Genomic DNA, 23,124 nt, shown 5'->3' on the forward strand with positions numbered 1-23,124 from the left:
AAATATTTGAACGTGGAACGTTAATTACTTGATAATAAAACACTTACTTTGTCCACGAATTCCCTGTCAGGCCTCTCTTCCACCTGAAAATGAATGCACATGTTTTTATTAATTGACTAATTGATGCGACACTTCATATCCAGACACACAATTACAAAAATGTCATGAGCATTACACACACACACACACACACACACACACACACACACACACACACACACACACACACACACACACACACACACACACACACACACACACACACACACACACACACACACACACACATTTCATTCCAGTTGGTCACGACCAAAGCTAAAGAATATTCACTGCATTCTTCTGATGACGTTGATGCAAAGACATAACCAACAAAAGACATTAACAAAGACAAACGTATACAAATGAATCACGCACATGCTTGCACGTGGTATATGGATGCTGGAAGGTTGGAGAAAAATCAGGTGAAACATCCTAAAGCATCTAAGGTTTATTCCTTCAATAATTTAGACTTAATAATACATATTCAGGCCATGCTCATTCTCATTTCAGCATCATCTCTTCTATCTACAGCACGCTCTGGTTAGCACGTTCCACTGCAGTTTACAGTTGAGCTGATAGCATCACTGAAACACGCACGCTCGTACGTGCCAATATCCCTACCCGATGCTCACTTCTAATAGGCTGGAACCTCACTTAGGCTCCTGAGATTTTAAAGGATGCACCAAAAGCTGCAAGTGCACAACATGGCCACCAGGTGGCATAAGAGACAGCTTTTTCTATAGCAGCCCATACAGCACCTTGTTCAATCAATGACAAAACTAGTGAAGGTATCAAGACATAAAATGATGACGCTAATTAACAGAAACGTGTCACATTTCCACTATCATCACTGTTTGTGTTTAAGGCTTATGTTTGTTTGTTTTTTATTTATTCATTCTTTTATTTAGAGGGGAAAGTGTATAGAGACAGGAAAATTAGCAAAAGGGCGGAGAGGGGGAAAAGACACAGCAACACAACAGGTCTCTCCAGATGGGAATCGAACCGGGGACCTTACTGTGCAACCAGAGCGGTGTAAAACAACTTGTGTAGAAGATGCATCTTTTAGAGCACCAGGTAAAATCCAGGATCCGGATCAATGTTCATTTGATCCGCGGGTAACTCCCGAGAGTGCACAAAAGGGTTACCTTTTGTGCACTCTCATGAGTGAGATTAACGGCCAGGATTTTGAACTGCGCATGAAGTTATTCAAGTTGTCCCGCAGGTCAAAGAAATACACATGAACCATAATGGGGGCTAGAGGCATTTAGAGGCCGTGACCGACGAGAGGCGCTCACCACAGGGCTGGCACGGGCCGAACTGGCCCTGGAGGAAGCCCGCGAGCTGGAGCCCAGAAACCCACTGTAGTCTGAAGGCTGAAGGCAAGCGGAGAGGGAGAGAAACAGGAAGAGGAAGAGAAGAGAGTCAGTGTTGTTAGTTAGTTAGTTTGAAATTATTTCAGAAAAGGAGGGACAAAAAAAAGGGGGCAATGCACTGTTTCAGACTCATAACCCACCTGCCCCACACACACACACACACACACACACACACACACACACACACACACACACACACACACACACACACACACACACACACACACACACACACACACACACACACACACACACACACACACACACACAATTCCAGATTTCCCAAAGATATCTAAAACTCCTAACTCCTTGTACCTAAACCTATAACCTGTGAATGATAAACGCCCCCCCCAAAAAAACATCCATATTTGGGCACATCCATATTTTTTGGCAAGACTGACATGGAACTCCGTATTTGGTCACGGGTCACGGCTGACATCATAGTGACGTCATAGTGATGAGGATGCAAAAAGGTATTATTGGGCCAGATACCGAGGAGCTATCCACCAGATTACGAAGCACGCTATACCTCGCCAGGTGTCTTCACCTCCTATTGAGATCAGATAATTACTAACTGCAGAAATGGCGTCTGCCAGCGTTCTCCTGTCCGCAGAGCGACTCCTGTGTTCTATCTGTCTGGATGTGTTCACCGATCCAGTCACCATTCCGTGCGGACACAACTACTGCAAAACCTGTATCACACGCCACTGGGACGGCACCGACGCGTGCAAGTGCCCACTATGTAACAGAACCATCTATAAGAGGCAGGAATTCTCCGTCAACACTTTCATTTCCGACGTCGTTCGGCAGTACGTGAGACACAAGGTTGACGCCGAGCTGAGGCGGATCCAGCAATACGCAGTGGATGTAACTCTGGACCCTGATACGGCACACAGTAAACTCACCCTGTCTGAGGATGGAAAACAAGTGGCTCGGGGAGACGTAAAGAAGCTAACACTACCAAACAACGCAAAGAGATTCTCTACATGTGTCTGTGTCTTAGGAAAACAAAGCTTCCGCTCAGGGAGGTTTTACTATGAGGTTCAGGTTGAAGGGAAGACTGGCTGGAGTTTAGGAGTGGCCAGAGAGTCCAGCAACAGGAAGGGAAGAATCACACTGAACCCCGACAGCGGTTACTGGACCATGTTGTTGAGGAACGGACATGAGTACAAGGCCGCTGCTGGCCCTGCTGTCCTCCTCCCCGTCAGAGAGGAGGAGGTCCAGAAAGTGGGAGTGTTTGTGGATTATGAGGAGGGTCTGGTCTCCTTTTATGAAGTGGAGGCCAGAGTACATCTCTACTCGTTCACTGGCAGCACCTTCGCTGGGAAACTCTTTCCGTACTTCAGTCCTGGTGTTGATAACGACGGTACAAACTCTGCTCCTCTGATCATCTCTCCCGGTGCTGCCTGACCCAAGGGCTCGTTTTCAGTGGGAAAACAACCCCGCAAACCCAACTCACATCAACATGTTGGCAACATTATGAATAAATAATTTAGATTGAAAAGGCAGCACACAATATAAAAATGTGTGTCAATATTTAAAATGAAATAAAAAACAAAAAGGTCAGTACAAAAAAACAATAATGACAAACATTATAACAACCTTGACACACCTAGACGCGCACGCACTCGCACGAAGTGCGAAAATGACATGCATTCATGCATGAGCCAAAGTATTGCATCATGAAGGCGGCACTGTATGCATGAACAAAGTATTAGCCTTTAGCATGTACATCACCGCAATCACACCATCCATAATTACATGCATTCATGCATGAGCACATCTATTCTGTGCACGTACTACACTGGTATGTTTGTAGCCTACTCCACACACCAGTGATTCCCAAACATTTTCATGTCGAGGTCCCCCAAATTGATGTATATTTGGACTGCAGACCCCCGTCTGAAAAGATTGTGTGTGTGAATGCATTTCTGACCCTAAGCATCAACATTTAAAAGTCTCCTGTGCAAACATGTATCTCTATCTCCATATTTAGCAGCTTAAACTATACTTCTGACAGTCTGTTTATGCTGTATATCCAGCCAGCCAACCACCTATCCATCCATCCATCCATCCATACACACAACTATCTATCCTTTGTTCCTGCTATTCATCAATCATCCTCTGTCTATCCATCCATCTACCCAGCCAGCCCAGCCTTCCTTCCCATGTCTACCACACCTGGCATCCACCCATGCATTCTATCATCAATCCACATTGTCTATCCCTCCATCAAGCCATGCATTCATCCATTAGGGCTGTCACGATCATAGAATACTTACTTAACCCATTAAGACCTGAGGCGATTTAAAAATAAATCTAAATCCTAACAGTTTTTGGGGAAAAAATCAAAACCTTTTTTTTCCCAAGATTTTTCAAAAATAGCAGATCTACAAGCTCGTAGCGCGGCACTCGGTGCCGCGCTATGAGCTTGTATATCTGCTATTTTTGAATAGCCAAAGAAATCTAAAGTGACACAGATGCGTTCTAGGTCTTAATGGGTTCATACTTGACGATTAACTGTTATAGATAATTGCGATTAACGCGATTGTGTTTTCGGCATTGCACATTAGAACATATGAAGAAAAATCGCATTTCTGTTTGGCCAAAATAGTCCATATAAAATAAATGTATTAAAAAAATCAAATCTACAAGCTCAGTTAATGGGCTTGTAGATCTGCTATTTCTGCTATTTTGGAAAATGTATGACATACATTCCAACAGATGAATCCATACGGGTGAATGGAGACAATTCTGATGATTATGCAAAATAATTGCAATTATCGGATATATTCATTCATCAATCCATCCATCCATTCCAATGAGCTACTTCTAAGTAACTAAATATCTACTCTAACTACTCATCAGTCTATTGATCTACTCTGCACTACTGGAAGACACAGCGGAGGTGGGGAGTAGAGATGGGCCCATAATCCATTTAATCTAATAATTTGATCAATAATTGTACTGTATCATATAATCTAAATGTTTATATATATTAAAAAATATATCTTTAAATCAGTGGTTCTCAAAGTAGGGTCCGGGATACCCCCAGGGGTTCTTGGGGGTATAGAATACTAGCTTTAGTCTTCTATTTAGCATGTGTGTGTGAAACCTTGTATGAAATGATTGATTGTTAGGAGCCAAATGGACCCGTAAGGTCTATAACTCTGAGAGTGTACAAATGGGTCCATTTGGTTCCATTTGTACACGGTCAGAGTTATGCGGTTCCGTGGCCTATTCTGCATGCCAAACCGGGGGTTCTTTGAAATGTATAAAAGCCACTTGCTTTAAATGTGAATGTGTTGGTAAAGCAGATATCTCTACCTCTCTTGATGGTGTTCTAAAAAACATGGAATATAGAAATACCCCCTTATTTTAGATTAATATTTACATACTTTTTGTAAAATATTGTATCTTGTTTTTTTATTTGTTCAACATCATTTGATATTACATTTTTTTTTAAATTCTTCCTCTTGTAATAACTGGTACTGATAATTCCATTATGGGCCCAGCCCTAGAGAAGAGACAGAGAGACCAACCCTGTGACTGTGAGAACGTAGACCATCGATATAGAGCATGGAAGGCTACATACAGAAAGGAAGACATAAAAATGATAAATAAGATGTGATGTAGTTTACAAACACACGCACACACACCCACACACACACACACACACACACACACACACACACACACATATATAAAGTAAAGGCAAAGATGATGAACGGAAAAAATAATAGAAGAAAATAAAATGCAAAAGTCATTGGGATAAATAGTGTTTCAGATATCGAAAAGACACAAAAAAAAAAACGTAACATCACACATTCTAATGGATGCCTTAGGACAGAGGGTGCTGCTTGGTCAAGGTTGCGAGGAAAGGGGAGAGGAGAGGAGAGGTGCGAAGGAACTAGGAGAGCAAGTTTGCCTGAGGACTGGTATTATTCATCTTCATTTAAAGTGTTGATCCTTAAGATTAGTTTATTAAAGAAATATTGCATTTAATGATATTTTTATATAACGCACCCATAAAATGTAATTGTGTTCTGTTAGCTATAGTCGAATGCGGAAGAGAAGAGCCGGTGACTAATATAACTAAACAGACTAGCACTAGTTTGAATTTCATCTGGAGGATAATAAACCATTTACATCTGAACCAGGAGTGCCTAGATTGTTTGCATTATTACATGATAGGGCTCGGCGATATGTCTTTACAACAATATCATGATTATTACAAACCTTTGCCTCGATTTGAAGTGTTCTTTTTTGTTGTTTTGTTGTTGTTTTTAAACAAAAATGGCCGATCTACAAGCTCACAACTCGTCACCATTGTACAACAAAGTATCACACAGCGTTAAGAGGTTGATCAGACTAATCAATTTAGTCGATCATTAAAAAAGAAATAAATATTGTTTGTCGATTTGTTGATATAATACGAAAAAAATATTTAAAAAAAAAAACTTGCTTCTCGATTATGCAGTTATAAGTCTAAATACTGGTTCTAAATACTGGTTTTGATATATATATATTTCAGTTAACTGCCCAGCCACAGCCACAGCCTAGGAAACAGGTGATATTCACCTGTTTCCTAGGCTGTGTGTTTTCCACTTTCTGTCGATTTCACTGGATATCATTGGTCATCTGACCAGTTTCATTGGATTTCATTGGATCAAATCGACAGGAAGTGGAAAACACACAGCCTAGGAAACAGGTGAATACAACAAACTCATAAACATGTGTGACCACCAGTGACCACATGGCGGCGCCAAACCACCAAACAGAAAATCTGCAGGATTAACACTTTATCTGAACCAGACAGTCTGTCTCTAAAAACACACCTTTATTGCAGACAGAAGGGGGGGCGGGGGTGTGTGGACGTCATATTTACATAACAAATTCACACATTAGTCACACTGGCCACTGAACCTTTGACAGATGTCAGTGCCTTTGCTCAAGGGAAGCTCTGCAAGCGGAAGGGAAGGTGGAGAGGGTGAAGGAAAGAGAGAAAGAGAGGGACAGACCCGTCCGTTGTGAGTGGAGTTATGATGTCTAAGAGATGGAAGACTGCTGGTGCTGCAGTGGAGATCTGAAGAGTTGAGGCCCTGTGGAGCAACACCACACCCAGAGGCATGAGAGGAGGGAGAGAGAGAAAGAGAGAGAGAAATTAGGGAGAAGAGGGGAATAAAAGCGATAAGGAGGAAGGGTGATAGAAACAGAGGGACAGAGGGACAGACAGAGCAGTGGTTTACAACCTTTTTCGCGTCAAGGACCCCCACATTGACACTTATTAGCCCGCGGACCCCCATTTGAAAAGATATGCCAGGGACCCCGATAAGAGAAGATTTTTTACGGCTCTAGCAGTGATTATCAACCATTTTAATTTCAAGGGCCCCCAGTTTAACATGCATTAGGATACAGACCCCCATTTAATGGCATTCCTATCTCTGGGAGGACTGGGACCCCAATTTATATTATAAAATCAATGTTAATAACTCGGTAACTCTGAGAGTGTACAAATGGGACCAAATGGACCCATTGAGGTCCATTTGGTTCCATTTGTATACTCTCAGCGTTACAGACCCATAAGGGTCCATTTGGTTCCTAACTATCCTTCATTTAGCTGGGGACCCCCTGGAACTCCCTCAAGGACCACTGGTATAGAGGACAAGGAGAGAGAGAGATATATGAGATGCAAAAGGAAGAAAATGCAGTATGTTATGTTAGCGTGCGGGGGAAAAAAAACACATTTTGAGATGAAAACATGCGCGTCTGCATTCCCATTATTCAGCGGCGGCGCAGACAGAGGTCGATAAGGCCAAGGAAAACACTTTGACGAAAACACCCGACGTCTGGATTTTCCTGTTCTGTGCCCTGAGGCATCAGCAAACATTGCTAACGCAACAATGTTGAAACAACAGCCAACAAGCCTTAGCGTCTTCCTTTGATCTACTCTGTGATAATACAACCCCCGCTAATGCTAAAATAACACTTTACAGGAGACTGAGATGAGTCAAACTAAAAACAAAAAAAATCTGTCCGTATACTTTATAGGTTATGAGAATGTTGTCCTCTTTGCAATTCAAATATAACATTGATTGTAGATATAAACCTTTTAGGTAAACTCTGGACTGTTAGTGGTGCCTTTTAACTAGTTTGAGAGCAGCACATTTATTAAAATATACACAAATATGGTGAGAAGAGGACATCCAGAATATGGACAGGTGAAATGAGCAGACAGTAATGCTGTTCAAACAGAGTCGGGTTGAATACCAGACAGTTAGGGTGGCGTCACAAACAACCAATTTCACACTGCGTTAAGCTCAAAAAAGACCAGGCCTTTACTAAGCCTGGACACAGACTACTAAGGCATGGTAGAAACATTAGTAGTAGTAGTGGTGGTGGTAGTAGTAGTGGTAGTCTGTAGTCATAAAATAGTGCACTGTAGTCAGTGGTGGAAAAAGTACTCAAATCCTATACTTAAGTGAAAGTATCATAATGCAATGTAGAAATACTCTGTTACAAGTAAAAGTCCGGAATTCAAAATTGACTTGAGTAAAAGTACAAAAGTATCGGTATCAAAATGTACTTAAAGTACTAAATGTAGAAAGTACTCATTATGCAGAATGTCCCATTTCACAAGTTTTCAAATGGCCGAAATGTATATAGGGCTGAAGTGGTAAATGTATGTTTAGTAATACTAATCTAAATCAACAAAGTAACTAGGAACTAAAGTTGTCAAATAATTGTAGTGGAGTCAAAGTACTAAATTTTCCTTTGAGATTTAGTGGAGTAGAAGTAAAAGTACTGACAAGTGGAAATACTCCAGTAAAGTAAAAAATACCTAAAGATTTTACTGAAGTACGGTACTTGAGTAAATGCACTTAATTACTTTCCACCACTGACTGCAGTTAGTAGTAATAGTAAGGTTTCTTCACTCCAGAAATATTGAGCACATATGCGTGTCCAGCCCCTGAGCAGCAGTGTACTTTCTGTGTCTATTTGTAGGCAGGTCTCCTGACGTCATTCAATTATGGGTTAAAATATTAACGTGTACTGTCATTCTCGTTAACACTGGTCTACTCTATTTGATTTACATCAGCTGTCACGCTGGAACGCATGGAATCTAATGTAATCTGACTCCATTTACAACATACTGTGAAGTCCTGAACATCCTGAATCAACTTAACAGATATAGACACTCATTTATTTGCATTATGTCCAAGTAAGTAAGTAAGTACATATGTAGGTTGGAGTGGCTTATTCAGCCAGAACGAGTCTGTCCCCGTGTCAATGCGCTAGAACCCCTGAGATGGATCGCTGAGGTGGAGCGCCACACCTACCATCAGCTCCCAGTACTTACCGCACGACTTGCCGCACCCAAGCCGTGCCACTCATACACTGAGTTGCCGGTGCCCGGGGATCGAACCCAGAACCTTGTTGTCCAAAGCCGAGTGCTCTACCGAGTGCTCTACCACGAAACCCAAACAGTACTGACAGGTTTGCAGAAGTTAATGTCAATGTAAAAAGCTGATAATATTCATACAATGTGTATTTTTTTCCATTTAGCCTGAAGGAGTGTGTTCATTTCACTGATATACAAAATGGTTTGGTTAGCGGCGTTGTGAAGTTAGCTGAGACAGGTGTGTCCTCTTAAAAACTGACACACACATAGAGCTCATCTATTTAGCTTTAGTCTTCTATTTAGCATGCGTGTGTGAAAATAGTGAATTATCATGAAGCAGAAGCTAATGTTGTGATGCTTAGCCGTGAACATCGAGTATAAACCCACAGTAATGATGACTAGAGAACACAAACCTGGTGTGTATGTTTAAAACCTGATATGAAGCCTTTCTGCCTGAATATACAGTATGCACGCACGCACACACGAGTGCACACACACTCACACACACCTTCATCAGTCAGTGTATCTCTCTGGTGTTAACCTCGAGGTCACATTTTAACAGGTCAATGGGGCACGTGACTGTGTGTGTGGGTGTGTGTGTGTGTGTGTGTGTGTGTGTGTGTGTGTGTGTGTGTGTGTGTGTGTGTGTGTGTGTGTGTGTGTGTGTGTGTGTGTGTGTGTGTGTGTGTGTGTGTGTGTGTGTGTGTGTGTGAGAGAGAGAGTGTGTGTGCGCACGCACGCGCGTGCACGTGTGAAGTGGTACTGACCCTGAGACTTCCTCGGCTTCCAACTGACATGCGCTCCTCATCGTCAGAGATCTGGGGGGAGAGACACACACACGCACACACACACACACACACACACACACACACACACACACACACACACACACAGAAGACTTTAAATTCCTGGAGTGCCAAGATGACAGCCCATCGATTAGCGAGGAGAGCAGAGGTCAAAACAACAGTATTATGTTTAAAACTTCTCTACGGCTTTACAATGACACAGGAGTTTTACTGCTACACAGTAGCACATAAGTATAACGTATAATTTATATTAGGACCAATATACTATACTGCTATGTTAATATAAAGTACACATGCCAAAAAAATCCTTTGCGTTAATATAACTCTGAAGAGTTTAAAAATGGAACCAAATGCGGGTCCTAAGAATTTGACTGTGTATGCCATTATATCACGGTTATATAACTCCACATTTGAACGCAGAGTTCTCCGTCGTATTATGACCATTGCTAGGTTTTGGTTAGCAACCTAATGTTTTTGGTCAGAATTGAGGATGAATCTGGCTGCTAAACTTTAGTAGCGCTGTGATCCACAAGGAATAACACTCTCGAGGCTGTTATCTATTATATTGCATCACGTCTGTGTGGGTACATACAGTACACAACCCCACCCGTAGCTGTGATATAATCCTGATATATATATCACAGCCTCTCCTGTATTATTAATTAATTATAACCAGCAGAATGGAATGCCTCACTAAATTAACCCATTAAGACCTGGAACTGTGTCATTTTTAGATTTGAGCTAAAAATCATTATTTTACACTTTGGGCTGTTCAAAAATAGCAGATCTACAAGCTCGTAGCGCGGCACCGAGTGCCGCGCTACGAGCTTGTAGATCTGCTATTTTTGAAAAATCGTGAAAATGTGTGCAAATCTTTGAATATATATATTTTTAAAACAAGCATTTTTAACTCAAATCTTTGCTTCTGGGGGGTCCCTGGAACAAAATATTTTGATGGGGGTCCGCGGCCAAATACGTATCATTTTGGGGGTCCTTGACATGAAAAAGATTGAGCACCACTGATATAGAAACATACGTTTTTCAGAATACTGTTGAGATTTAGGAGACATGTAGAATCGGCTTCAGGTCTCAATGGGTTAAGATGTCAGCAATGACACACGAACTGAGGATGATGGACATGTGAACTTAGTTAAAGTGTGTCACTAGGCCAGGTGCTGGATTTTTCAGCTGCTCTTCTAAAACGCTCATCCAAACGGCCAAAACGGAAAATCTCCAGCTCTCAGCGACCATATAAAACAGTGGTTCTCAAAGTGGGGTCCAGGGACCCTACCAAATGGACCCTTAGAGGTCTGTAAATCAATTTGAGAACCACTGATATGAAACATACACAGGTCAACGTAGAATAGAAGCGCTGCCTGCGTTTGTAGTATAATATTGTAAATATGCGGCACTTCCATTGATAACAATTCAAAACTTACGCTGGTCTCAGGAAGAAAAAAAAATTACCTTGAGGACACAGCCCCATAAAGTTCCAATCCAGGATTTGTCTCATTATTTCTTACACATTTGGGCCATGGAGTCAATCCACCACTGAGGGACATCTTTTTGACTGGATGGAAGCAAAAGATTGACTCCAAACATAAACTTACAGAGATATTTCACTTTTTTTTAAATAGGTAATTTTATCGTCTACTCAGGCTTTTGTGAACACCCCGGACAGTTTTTGAGTTGCTCGATTCAGTATTCAGATATTTGATATTCATTTTATCAGACACGCACCCTTCCTATATAAACCCATTGTAACTTCAAACTCTATTTTTACCACGTTAGACTCATCGAAAACACCAGTCCTTGGTTCTGGTGACTCATACTGCCCTCCCAATACGTGAGGGGGCCATGTTTTTTCTATTACTTTTTTCATTCATTTCATTACATTTTTCTATTGTAAACACGGCCCCCTCACGTCCGGGGTGCTCCCAAACGCCTAAGCAAACGATAAAATGACTTAAAAAATTGAAAGTGAAATATCCCTTTACATTTAAAAGTCTACTGATCGAGCAAACAACTGTCTGCGTACGTTTTCCATTTCAGATCGGTACTCAAGGCTCCGAGATGAACGCCGGTTCAAAAGGTTAAAAAACAAAACTTTCTCTTTATGATTTATGAGTCCATAAAGCCCCATTGGCTGTCAACAGAGAGACTTCAGACAGTCCATCTTCACGTCATCACTGAGCAGACTGTCAGTTCTGTGGTCTGTGGCTCTGAGAGAGAAGACACATTAACCCCTTCAATCCGGGAACGCATCTCTGTCATTTTAGTAAATTTCTTTGGGCTATTCAAAAATAGCAGATGTACAAGCTCATAGCGCGGCACGCGGCAATCTGCATTTTTTTTTTAAATCATGAAAATTTGTGCAAATCTTTGAATGTATATGATATTTTTTAAAGCGAACATTTTTAACTCAAATCTTTGCTTCCGGGGGATTCTACAAATGGCCTCTAAATCTCTGTTGCAGTAATATCAGTGGTTCTCAAACTTTTTTCATGTCAAGGACCCCCAAAATGGTATTTGGCCACGGACCCCCATCTCAAAATGTTTTGTTCCAGGGACCCCCAGAAGCAAAGATTTGAGTTACAAATGTTCCATTTCAAATATATATATATTCAAAGAGTTGCACAAAATCTACAAGCTCGTAGCGCGGAACTTACGAGCTTGTAGATCTGCTATTTTTTGAATAGTCGAAGAAATCTTAGAATGACACAGATGCGTTCCCGGTCTTAATGGGTTAAACCCTGCTGATGTCCCTCGTAAACGGCGGTGGATTTACGGCAAGGTGGACACATTAAGAAAACCGAGAAAATAAAAGACAGATGGGTTAGTAGTAGTAGTAGAGACAAGAGTGAAAGTCAAAGAAAAGGGAAAGAAAGAAAGAAAGAAAGAAAGAAAGAAAGAAAAGAAGATAGAGGAAAAGAGAGGAAGAATACAGACCGAAGTGTGTCTCCTTGAGGGCCGAGAATACTTCTCGCTGTCCTCCTGCAAGGCCCCAGGAGGAGGGGAAAAGGACAGAAAGATTGAAAATAAGCATTAGACGGTTAAAAGTCCAGGATAAGAGTGGGGTGGGGGTGAGGGGGCACAGCAAGGCTTTTACCATAAGAGAGACAGAGAGACAAAGGTTTTCCATCGCACAAGTTCCATCGCACCCATACTGGCCTTCCCTTGAATGCTGTGTACTGTAGGTCTATATCGGTAGGTTTATACGGGCCAATGTGGGACAGAACCAGTGGTGTAAAGTACATTTACTCAAGTACAGTACTTTAAGTAGGCTACAATTTTGAGGTATTTTTACTTTAGTGGATTCTTTCCAATTTTCAGTATTTACTTCTACTCCACTACATCTCAGAGGCAAATATTACACTTTTACTCCACTACAATTATTTGAATACTGTAGTTACTTTGTAGATTTAGATTATTATTACAAAACATACATTAACCACTTCAGCCCTATATACATTCGGCCATTTGAACTTTGAAAATTGCCGATCTACAAGCTCACAAGCGACACATTGTGAGCTTGTAGATCTGCTACTTTCAAAAGATTTGTATACTGTACATTTGAAAACTTGTGAAATGGGACATTCTGTATAATGAGTACTTTTACGTTTGTACTTTTAGTATATTTTGATATCAATACTTTTGTGCTTTTACTCAAGCAATTCTTTTATTCTGGACTTTCACTTTCTACATTGCAGTATTGATACTTTTACTTAAGCAAACAAATTGAGTACTTTTTCCACCACTGGACAGTCCGCCTTTGGGTTTTCCATTGCAATGCAAATGTGTGCAGATGTTTACAAGTACATCACTTCTGGTGCTGTTGTGCATCTCCCACAGAACTAAAACTGGACAGAGCGGCGGTCGTCTATTCAAAATAAAAACATTGTGGGATTGGTTTAACGTCAATCTCTTCTCCCGGGCCGTGCGAGCAGTGCAACTTATTCGAAGAGGGATTTTTTTTGCTGGAAAAGTAGATCCAGAAAAGTAGATGCAGCTTTAACAGTATGTTAAAGCTGCACTATGCAACTTTCCTCCTTTTACCCCGGATTTTAACCCGGTTTCCCGCGCAAGTGCTGACATTTTTTTTGCTGGAAAAGTAGATCCAGTTCGGCTGTCACCAGAGCAAAATGCTACCTAGCAGATCCTGAACATACACAGCACAATTCTCAGTGATCCTTAAAAGAATGTATAAATGTTATAAATGTTTAAGGCAGAGAGTGCACAAACAAATGTTAATACAATAACTGTACATCTGTACAGTATGTTAAAGCTGCACTATGCAACTTTCCTCCTTTTACCCCGGATTTTAACCCGGTTTCCCGCGCAAGTGCTGACATTTTCACCATTGAGCTAATAGAGCCTGCCTGCTTGCTCAGGGGATAAACTGAATCTTGACCATCAGGTCAAACTTCATGTCAGATCCAGGTGTCTAGGTGAGACACAATCTAAATGTCTCAATAGAAGAGCAGGGAGATAAAATACAACCACCCCAATTGTATAAGTTATACCGTAGTATTAACATACTCTACCATACAGATTGGATTTTATTAATTTAAATAAAGTCACATAGTGGCGCTTTAATACTATAACGTGTCCATGTGCAGTGCTTGGAGGTGGTCTCCGCACACATCCATTGAGGCATTTAGACCCTGGTATGACACATACTGGTTCACAATTAGTATCGCCTGAAACTCAAAGCGCAATATATCCCCTGTACAGAAATGTTGTGTCTCCCGTGCAGGAGACCTTGGTTTGAATCCAGGAAAAGGACACGAATCTCACGGATTATACAGCCTTAACACAGAGGATTGTACTGTGCATTCAACACTTGTGCGATGGAAAAAACAACAAGCGACACAGAGCAGGGACCACACACACACACACACACACACACACACACATACACACACCAGCATGCAGTCGTGGAAAGTAACTAAGTACATTTACTCAAGTACTGCACTTAAGAACAATTTCACTGCCCTTTTACTTTTACATGCATATACTGTACTACTATTCTTCATACTTCTACTCCACTACATTTCAAAGGCAAGTTAGCCTACTGTACCTTTTTATTCTTACTTTGCCGATTTCAATTATTATTCCAAAAACATACATTAACCACTCACTGTATGTCCTGTTTTATACTCCAGCTATTCGAAAATATCTTCCATTTTTGAAAACATTTATCCAATTCTAAAAGCTTTTTTGGTACTTTTACTTTGGTACTGTAAGTATGTTTTGATGCCAATACTCATTTTTTGAATACAGGCCTTTTACTTGTAACAGAGTTTTTTTTTTAAATTATCTAGTGCTATGGCTACTTTTACTTAAATAAAAAACTATCCGAGTACGTCTTCCACCACTGCCAGCATGGACACGTGTCTGAATCGCAGTGGGAAACCTATCCTTCATGGTGTCTGTTCCATGTAACATTCCAGTCAACTTAAGACACAACTCTCTCCCACTGGAACATGTACGCTTTGCTTTCCTAGACGGACTGGAAAATAACGGCTCTTTTTTTCCCCCACTACGACAACTAAGCGAACAGCAGTGGTGGAAAGTAACTAAGTACATTTATTTTCGGCCATTTGAAAATAGCAGATCTACAAGCTCACAATGAGTCGCACTGTGAGCTTTTTTACACATTTGAAAACCTGAAATGGGACATTCTGCATAATTAGTACCCCAACGCATATGCTTCTAAATCGGCTATTTTCAATAGTATAGCTATTTTCTCTGCTAAAAAGGTTTGGGAACCACTGCTTTCTCCACTGGAGCATGTAGGGTTTGGTTTCCCAGGACGGAGTGGAAAATAAATGTGTTCTGGCCCCAGGTTTCATACGCGTCAAACCTCACATACATACATACCATTATGGACACTTAAGCTACTGTCATACATGCACTTATAGGGATTAAGAGCAGACTGCTGAGGGTGGCAACACTACGTGTGTGTGTGTGTGTGTGTGTGTGTTCCAGGTCATGTGACTTGCATGTAATCCGTTCCGTGTGTCACAATGGGTGGAACACCACACACACACACACACACACACACACACACACACACACACACACACACACACACACACACACACACACACACACAATAATAGACCCCCTGCCAGCCAAAGGGATTGCTGAAATGTTAAAATGTTGATTTATGAAATCGTCTCTCTCTCTCTCTTCATGTCAGTTAAGTAGTATTTTCCCTGCACAGCGGAGCAAACGGATCTCTCCAGACCATGTCAGGAGAACACTCACATGCATGCCAGTAAGAATAACACATTATCAATCACAATATGTCATGATAATAACAATATATTATCCTAACAGTTACAAAAACAGCTTCATACCAGCGTGCACTAAGTCCACACAGGCACTACATGTATAGAAATAAATTCTATATCATATAATAACCAACATGTCCTAGATATAAATATGCATGCTACATCCATGCATACAGTATACCAATACCGGGATGCACTGTAGTATATTGTTGCTGTCGGGCAGAAACCTCTTATCTTAATATTTTTACTTTTGGTGTTTTTTTCATGAAGCACGTTTCGAGCTTGTAGATCTACTTTTGACATTTTAGAATATGAATCCCGAAAAGTAACAGTTTTGGCATTACTGTATTGAGGTTTCCACCCGACAGAGTCGATATATGAGGGGATATTCTACCAGACATGGATTAGTAGGAGATCTGCAGTCAGTCTGAGGTGGGGGTCTAATCCATGACTGTAAGACCAGACCCCCACGCAGGAGGGGGGGCTGCGACACATAAACAAGCCTCTAGTAGTAGTACACTACACAGTCAAATCCATGCCGTTAATTTGACTCAGAGAGTATACAAATGGAACCAAATAATGGACCCATTTTCTTGCATTTGTACACTCGCTTGAGTTAAATTAACGCTGAGGATTTGACAGTGTAGGCTGGATACAATCATGCACAGGAGAGCAGGCATCCCTAATGTCATCCAATGAAAGCCTTGTAACTTCAAACAAATAAAAGACAACTGTTTATTTAGCTTGAATCTAAAGCCGCAACACAGACCCTTTTTGAGTGAATAAAATGTATATTAAAAGGTAGGGTAAGTGATATTTTTGGTTAAAAGGTTAAAGAACTATATCCTAAAAGTACTCATTGCTATATAGAGTGTTTGTTCAGTAACAGGGGTCTCCCTGTCTCTCCAGCTCTTCAATAAACATTATTGTCTAAAATCCCAGATGATGATCTACTTAGACTCATATCACAAGTTCATATCATTTCATAATCCAATCAGAAAATGTAATATGTTAGTGAGCATGCATTACATTTGATGTTTTCCTGCATTCCACATTTCCCATCGGGTAAAGTCAATCAAAAAAAAAGGACTGTAAAGTCTCAAAATTGAACTACGGCACGTTTTGTGTCACGTGAAAACAGCCAGCTGGCTTTGGTGAACATTTCTGCCAATAATGACAAGCCCCAAAATAGGGACGCCAAGTTTAATGTGGCAAAAGAAAAGGAAAGCATAAAAAAAGTAGTAAGGAAGCCGTTTTTTGATTAATTGCCAATAGACAGACATTTTTGAAGCTACAAGGTTTTCATGATCGTCTAGCGGCAGAGTCTGTCGGCCACGTTGCCTCCTACCATCCACTGTTCAATATGACCCCACTTGCTGTTGCCGTCCATCCCATAATACCTCTGGAGGAGGAGGAGGAGGAGGAGGAGGAGTAAGAGGAGGAGGACACCAGGAAGAAAGGAAAAAGGTTAGTGAAGAGGAAGATGAGAAAGATCTAGCATTTAAATACTTCTAGCTAGTGACCTGAGCACCTCACCCATTTTCAAAACATGTCTTCATATAGGCCTAATTGGTCTAAAATAGAGGATCTACAAGCTCATAGGCGTGGTACAGAGTGCTGCGCTATGAGCATGTAGATCTATAATTTTTGAAAAGTTACGAGTTACTGAATTTGTCCTTGTGGCAAACCCCACCCATCCTGTACATTAGGGAGAATAATACAAACAAATTACTCTTAAATAATATTGGCCTGATATCAAAACTGAAGTTTTGAATGTGTGTGTGTGTGTGTGTGTGTGTGTGTGTGTGTGTGTGTGTGTGTGTGTGTGTGTGTGTGTGTGTGTGTGTGTGTGTGTGTGTGTGTGTGTGTGTGTGTGTGTTACAACGTATGTGAATCTTAGAGTCGAGAATCTTAGAGTCGAGACACATACGTAAGAAAAAGTCACACAAGCTTGCATAATTGAGGACGTTAATTAGTAAATAAGTGAGTGAGCGAGAGAGAGAGATAAGGCAAGGAAAGGAAATACAACAGAGGAATGAACGAAAGGGAGGAAGGAAGGAAGGAAGGAAGCCTACCTTCTGGCTCTGATACATCTAAAGCCAAAGAGGAAGAGCAGAGAAAATGAAATGACAGAAACTCAGGGTTAGCAATGTTAGTTCATAGCAGTCAGAGATGTACCAATAAAAAAAATTCCTTCGCGATACCAAAGTCCGATAAACCATAGCTTGCATATCGGTCGATACCGAGTACCCTACCGATCCGTGGTTCTCAAAGTGGGGTCCAGGGACTCTCAGGGTTCCTTGAGGGGGTTCCAAATAGACCCTTACAGGTCTGCAACTCTGAGAGTGTACAAACGTGTGCATGTGTACACTCTCAGAGTTAATGGGGGTCCTTGGAATGAAAAAGTTTGCGAACCACTGATCTAGGAATACATATACATTCTGTTAAAAGTGCAGCTACAACTTAGTAAAATAATGTACAGTAAATGGCAGAGTAAGAGTATAAAACAGTAGTGCAACATCAGCTGAGGGATTCAAAATACAGCATAATTGATTCCTGTAAATGACACATCATCATGTGATAAATGATGTGGGATTGGAATGGCAGTTGCCCATAGACTGGCATACTTGCCGATACCAGCGTTTTAGGCATTATCGGCAACCGATACTGGTATCTAATAGCGGTCATAAATCACAATGAAAAGCAGAGAACAGCTGTGAAGATTATAAAGAATGTTCTGTCACATTCTGATGAGATGATAAGTTAGGTGTTAGATGGAAAGGATACATCTGCTGTAAATGAGAAGAATGTCACCCCATGATGTCCTATAATACCACTTTACTTATTCTAGGGTTGGACAAAATTATAAGCTCCTAGCTTACCGCATACAATACAATACACAGCACAATCTGGAGCGAAATAAACAAAGATTCATCTTCGAGAAACTCTCTTAACTAGTGTTAACTTTAACACTGGTGTCCCAATTTAACTTTAAAATATCAAATTGTTGGTATATAGATCTGCTAAAAAAATCGTAGTTTAGTGGTTATGCGTTAGATACACGTCTTTAAAATTGGATCTAGCACTGGTGCACTGTCCAAATAAACTGTTCAATAAAACCTGGAGGATCTCACTCGTTAACGAAAGTCCATATTTTATTTTTGTTCCATATGCCTCAAGATGACAAAGATGACAGACGTTTCGGCGATCCAGCCTTCAGCAGTGTGAAGGCTGGATAGGGGAAACATCTGTGCTAGACAGCTTGACAAGTACGTCCAAATGATCCACACACAGTTTACATGACTGTGTGCAGATCCATTTGTATCACGGTGTGTTAACCCATTTAGACAGGGAACGCATCCGTATCATTTCTAGATTTCTTTGGCTATTCAAAAATAGCAGATATACAAGCTCATAGCGCGGCACCGATTGCCGCTCTACAGTATGATCTTTTTGCAAATCTTTCAATTTTTGCAAATCTTTCAATTTTTGCAAATCTTTCAATTTTTGCAAATCTTTCAATTTTTGCAAATCTTTCAATATATATTTTTTAAAGTAAACATTTTTAACTCAAACCGTTAAAAAAAGAAATCAAACTTTTTTCATTTCAAGGACCCCCAAAATTATTATGTATTTGACCCCCATCTCAAAAAATGTTCTTCCAGGGACCCCCCAGAAGCAAAGATTTGAGTAAAAAAAAATTGCTTTAAAAAAAAAAATGAATATATTCAATGATTTGCACACATTTTCAAGATTAAACAAAAAATAGCAGATCTACAAGCTCATAGCGCGGCATTCGGTGCCACGCTATGAGCTTGTAGATCTGCTATTTGTTAAAAGCCAAAGTATAAAATAATGGTTAAAGTGGTTACACAGATGCGTTCCCGGTTGTAATGGGTTAGGTTACTCACCGCGACAGGACAATGCATATCTAAAACCTCTAAGCCAGGGCCAAACGAGCAACTCAAGTCCTCAACTCTGAACGGAAGACAGAAACCTGTTCGCCCCATCAGTCCTGCTGCTGACTAAACTCACTGTCAACACGGCCCATGCTCTCTCAGTCTCAGCTCCTCTGGTAGACGTAAAGAGAGAATACCTATACAGAGGTATACAGCGTACTTTGACCCCCCCCCCCCCCTGTTCAGTGAGTCTCTCTTCAAGGTTGGGGAATCGACATCTGACCTGAAGCCTATAGGGCTGGGGGCGATACGACTTCCAATCAATATGACCGTTATTTCACAGAATGTTGCCTTGATTACGGTTAATGAACGAGTACTTACAAATAGAAAGACTTTACAATACAAGTAAGACGCGCGAACGCTGGAAGCGAACGCAGTTCTATATTTCAGCCACACTGTAGTAGTGAACTCTGGCGCACTCTGGCGGCTGCACACAGGTAGTGCAGCTGCTATATTTCAGTCACGGAGTTTTGAGTCACATGGGGGCGCGAGCCAATGAGAGCGTGAGTCACATGGGGGCGCGGCTGCACACATACTGCACACAGACAGACAGACAGAGACACAAGCCGAGCCGAGTTACATAGTAGGCTCCACTTGGGCGGTTCGCCGCGCCTCCTTCCGCGTTCGCAACAAGATATGCAAGATATACAAGATATACAAGCTCACAAGCTTGTAGACCAGCTATTTTAGCTATGTTTGTACGCCACCATTGTACAACAAAGTATAGACTAATCAGACTAATTTAAGTCAACATTCATGAGCAAGATTAAGTTTCTTATTGATTCTAAATGTTTTGATATTATTTTCAGATAATTGTCCAGCCCTAATCGAGCCAGATGTCTCCATCGAGCCAAACACTGGAACATGTTATTAGCAGGAGCAGGAGAAAACACCTAAAACACAGTGAAAAGTAAACGGTGCAGGTGTTGTGAACCTCCTCTCAGTCCTCCTCACCTCCTTCTGTTGTCTCTCCAGCTCCTTCATCCGAATCTCCCGCGCCTCCGCCCGGGCCGCCCGCTTAGCCGCCAGCCTCGCCTCCGCCTGGGCGAGAGACAGAGAGAGAGAGAGAAATTTAGAGACGGAAGCAAACAATGACTTTCAGTGTGACATTCGACAAACCCACAGACACATGCAACTTAAGAAATCCACAACAGCAAATACAAAATATACCAGAGAGTCAGAGACTTTCCAAACTACGCTAGAATGTCACAAGGATTTACCCCCAATCCAACCCTTGATGCTGAGTGCCAAGCAGGAAGGCATGCGGTCTAATTTTTTTAATCTTTTATCTTCGGTACGACCCGGCCGGGGGCTTGAACCCCGAACCTTCCAATCTATGGGCGGACACTCTAACCGCAAGGCCACTGAGCTGATTCTAGCTATAGCTAGGATATAGCACAATGGACTTTTAACCCATTAAGCCCTGAGGCCGATTCTACAAATGTCTTCTAAATCTAAATGTCTTCTAAAAACAGTTTTCTGAAACACTTGTTGCTATAAAATCATATGTATTTGGCCGCGGACCCCCATCTCAAAATATTTAGTTCCAGGGAACTCCAGAAGCAAAAATTGGAGTTACAAATGTTCACTTTAAATATATATATATATATATATATATATATATATATATATATATATATATATATATATATATATATATATATACTGTATATATTCAAAGATTTGCCAAAAATGTAGCAGATCAAAAAGCTCATAGGGCTGCACTATGAGCTTGTAGATCTGCCATTTGTGAATAGCCAAACAAAGTTAAAGTGGTGAAAATCTAAAATGACAGATGCTTTCAAAGGTATTCTAGTGCTCTCTGGGTAACATTTGGTCCATGGATCACATACAGTATCGATGCAAACATTCAGCACTCTCATTCTCAGTAGTTTAATGTAACAATAGAAACCACCAGATAATTCACCATTCATAGTGGTGAATTAGGGGTCATAGTCTCTGAGGTTACGGTTATCTGTGTCACTAGTGATTTAATCACCATTGTCTGAACAAGACACTTGATTATACAGTATATGCTGTGAAAACAGTAACGTCTGACACGCACGCACACACACACACACACACACACAGACACACACACGGTTCATTCATTCATCTACAGTAGTCATATCATTCTTTCAGTCATCCCTCTATCACTGGTTCCTGAAGAACTCAGTGTCCAGCTGTTCCTTCCTCAGACTGGAAGGAAGTTATCACTTTACACACAAAGACATTTCCTCCTTCTGTTGTCTGCACATAACACAAGCGTGAGCACACACACACACACACACACACACACACACACACACACACACACACACACACACACACACACACACACACACACACACACACACACACACACACACACACACACACACACACACACACACACACACACACACACACAATACATTGATGTAATTGTATCCCGTCAAACGGAGTCAATGTTTACATTTCAGAGTGTTTACATTTGTTGTGAACATACACCCTGTACTAGTGTTGTCAGTGTTGTTAACTCATTATTTTGCACTGTGTAAAGTTAACCACTTAAACCCTCTATGGTCCCTCAGGGATCTATGCTAGTGTTTTTTCTTTTTGGTTTTCTGTTATTGTTGGGAAAGTTTTAGCTGACATAGCCGATCGACAAGCTTGCGACAAGTTGCGATCTTGTCGATCAGCTATTTTCAGCGAAAGCTTTCCCCACAATGCTGATGCTGGGGTTTAAGTGGTTAAAGGATTTTGTGCACTGTCACTGACCTGACCTATGGTCACTACATCGTACATCCTGGACAGTTACAATCACATGACGGTGACGGCCTCGGCTCTGTCTGTCCTATCTGTATATCCACTGCACTGTTTAGCCTACAGTATATACAACAATGAAAACACTTTAAGGTTGTTTTTATACTTTTCTTAAATAACTGGCAAACGTATTAACAAGGTTTAATACATCTCATGTACAATAGTAGCTAGTAGCACCCCCCCCCCCCTCTCTCTCCCTCTGCCCTCCTCGTTCTAACGGAAATTTACTTTGAAAGCAAAAAGTAACAACTCCTAATTGAAACCAATACTAACAAAATCCTTCAAAACATAATTTATAGACATAGTCCAAGAGCTTAGCTCCCAAATACAAAGGAATCGTTCAGTTTGTGATAAAAGCATGACATTTGGTACACTTATAGCCAAAGGCATTCCAAAAAGAATTGGATATGGAGCCATCATGAATTTTCAACATGGCGCCCA

General features: G+C 41.0%; 1 protein-coding gene across 2 annotated transcripts in view; it reads right to left on the reverse strand.

The window, feature by feature from the left end:
* lrrfip1b (leucine rich repeat (in FLII) interacting protein 1b) overlaps positions 1-23,124 on the reverse strand; it is a 67,790-nt gene that overhangs the window by 21,868 nt on the left and 22,798 nt on the right. For both annotated transcript variants that reach the window (XM_084050703.1, XM_084050702.1), the window contains exons 2-4: positions 20,833-20,919; positions 9,582-9,632; positions 48-83 (exon numbers count right to left, since the gene is read on the reverse strand). In XM_084050703.1, coding sequence (XP_083906829.1) covers positions 48-83; positions 9,582-9,632; positions 20,833-20,919 — 174 coding nt within the window. The remainder of the gene's footprint in view (positions 1-47; positions 84-9,581; positions 9,633-20,832; positions 20,920-23,124) is intronic.

Source organism: Gymnoscopelus microlampas (genome assembly GCF_963454915.1).
Source record: "Gymnoscopelus microlampas genome assembly, chromosome: 24".
NCBI lineage: Eukaryota > Metazoa > Chordata > Actinopteri > Myctophiformes > Myctophidae > Gymnoscopelus > Gymnoscopelus microlampas.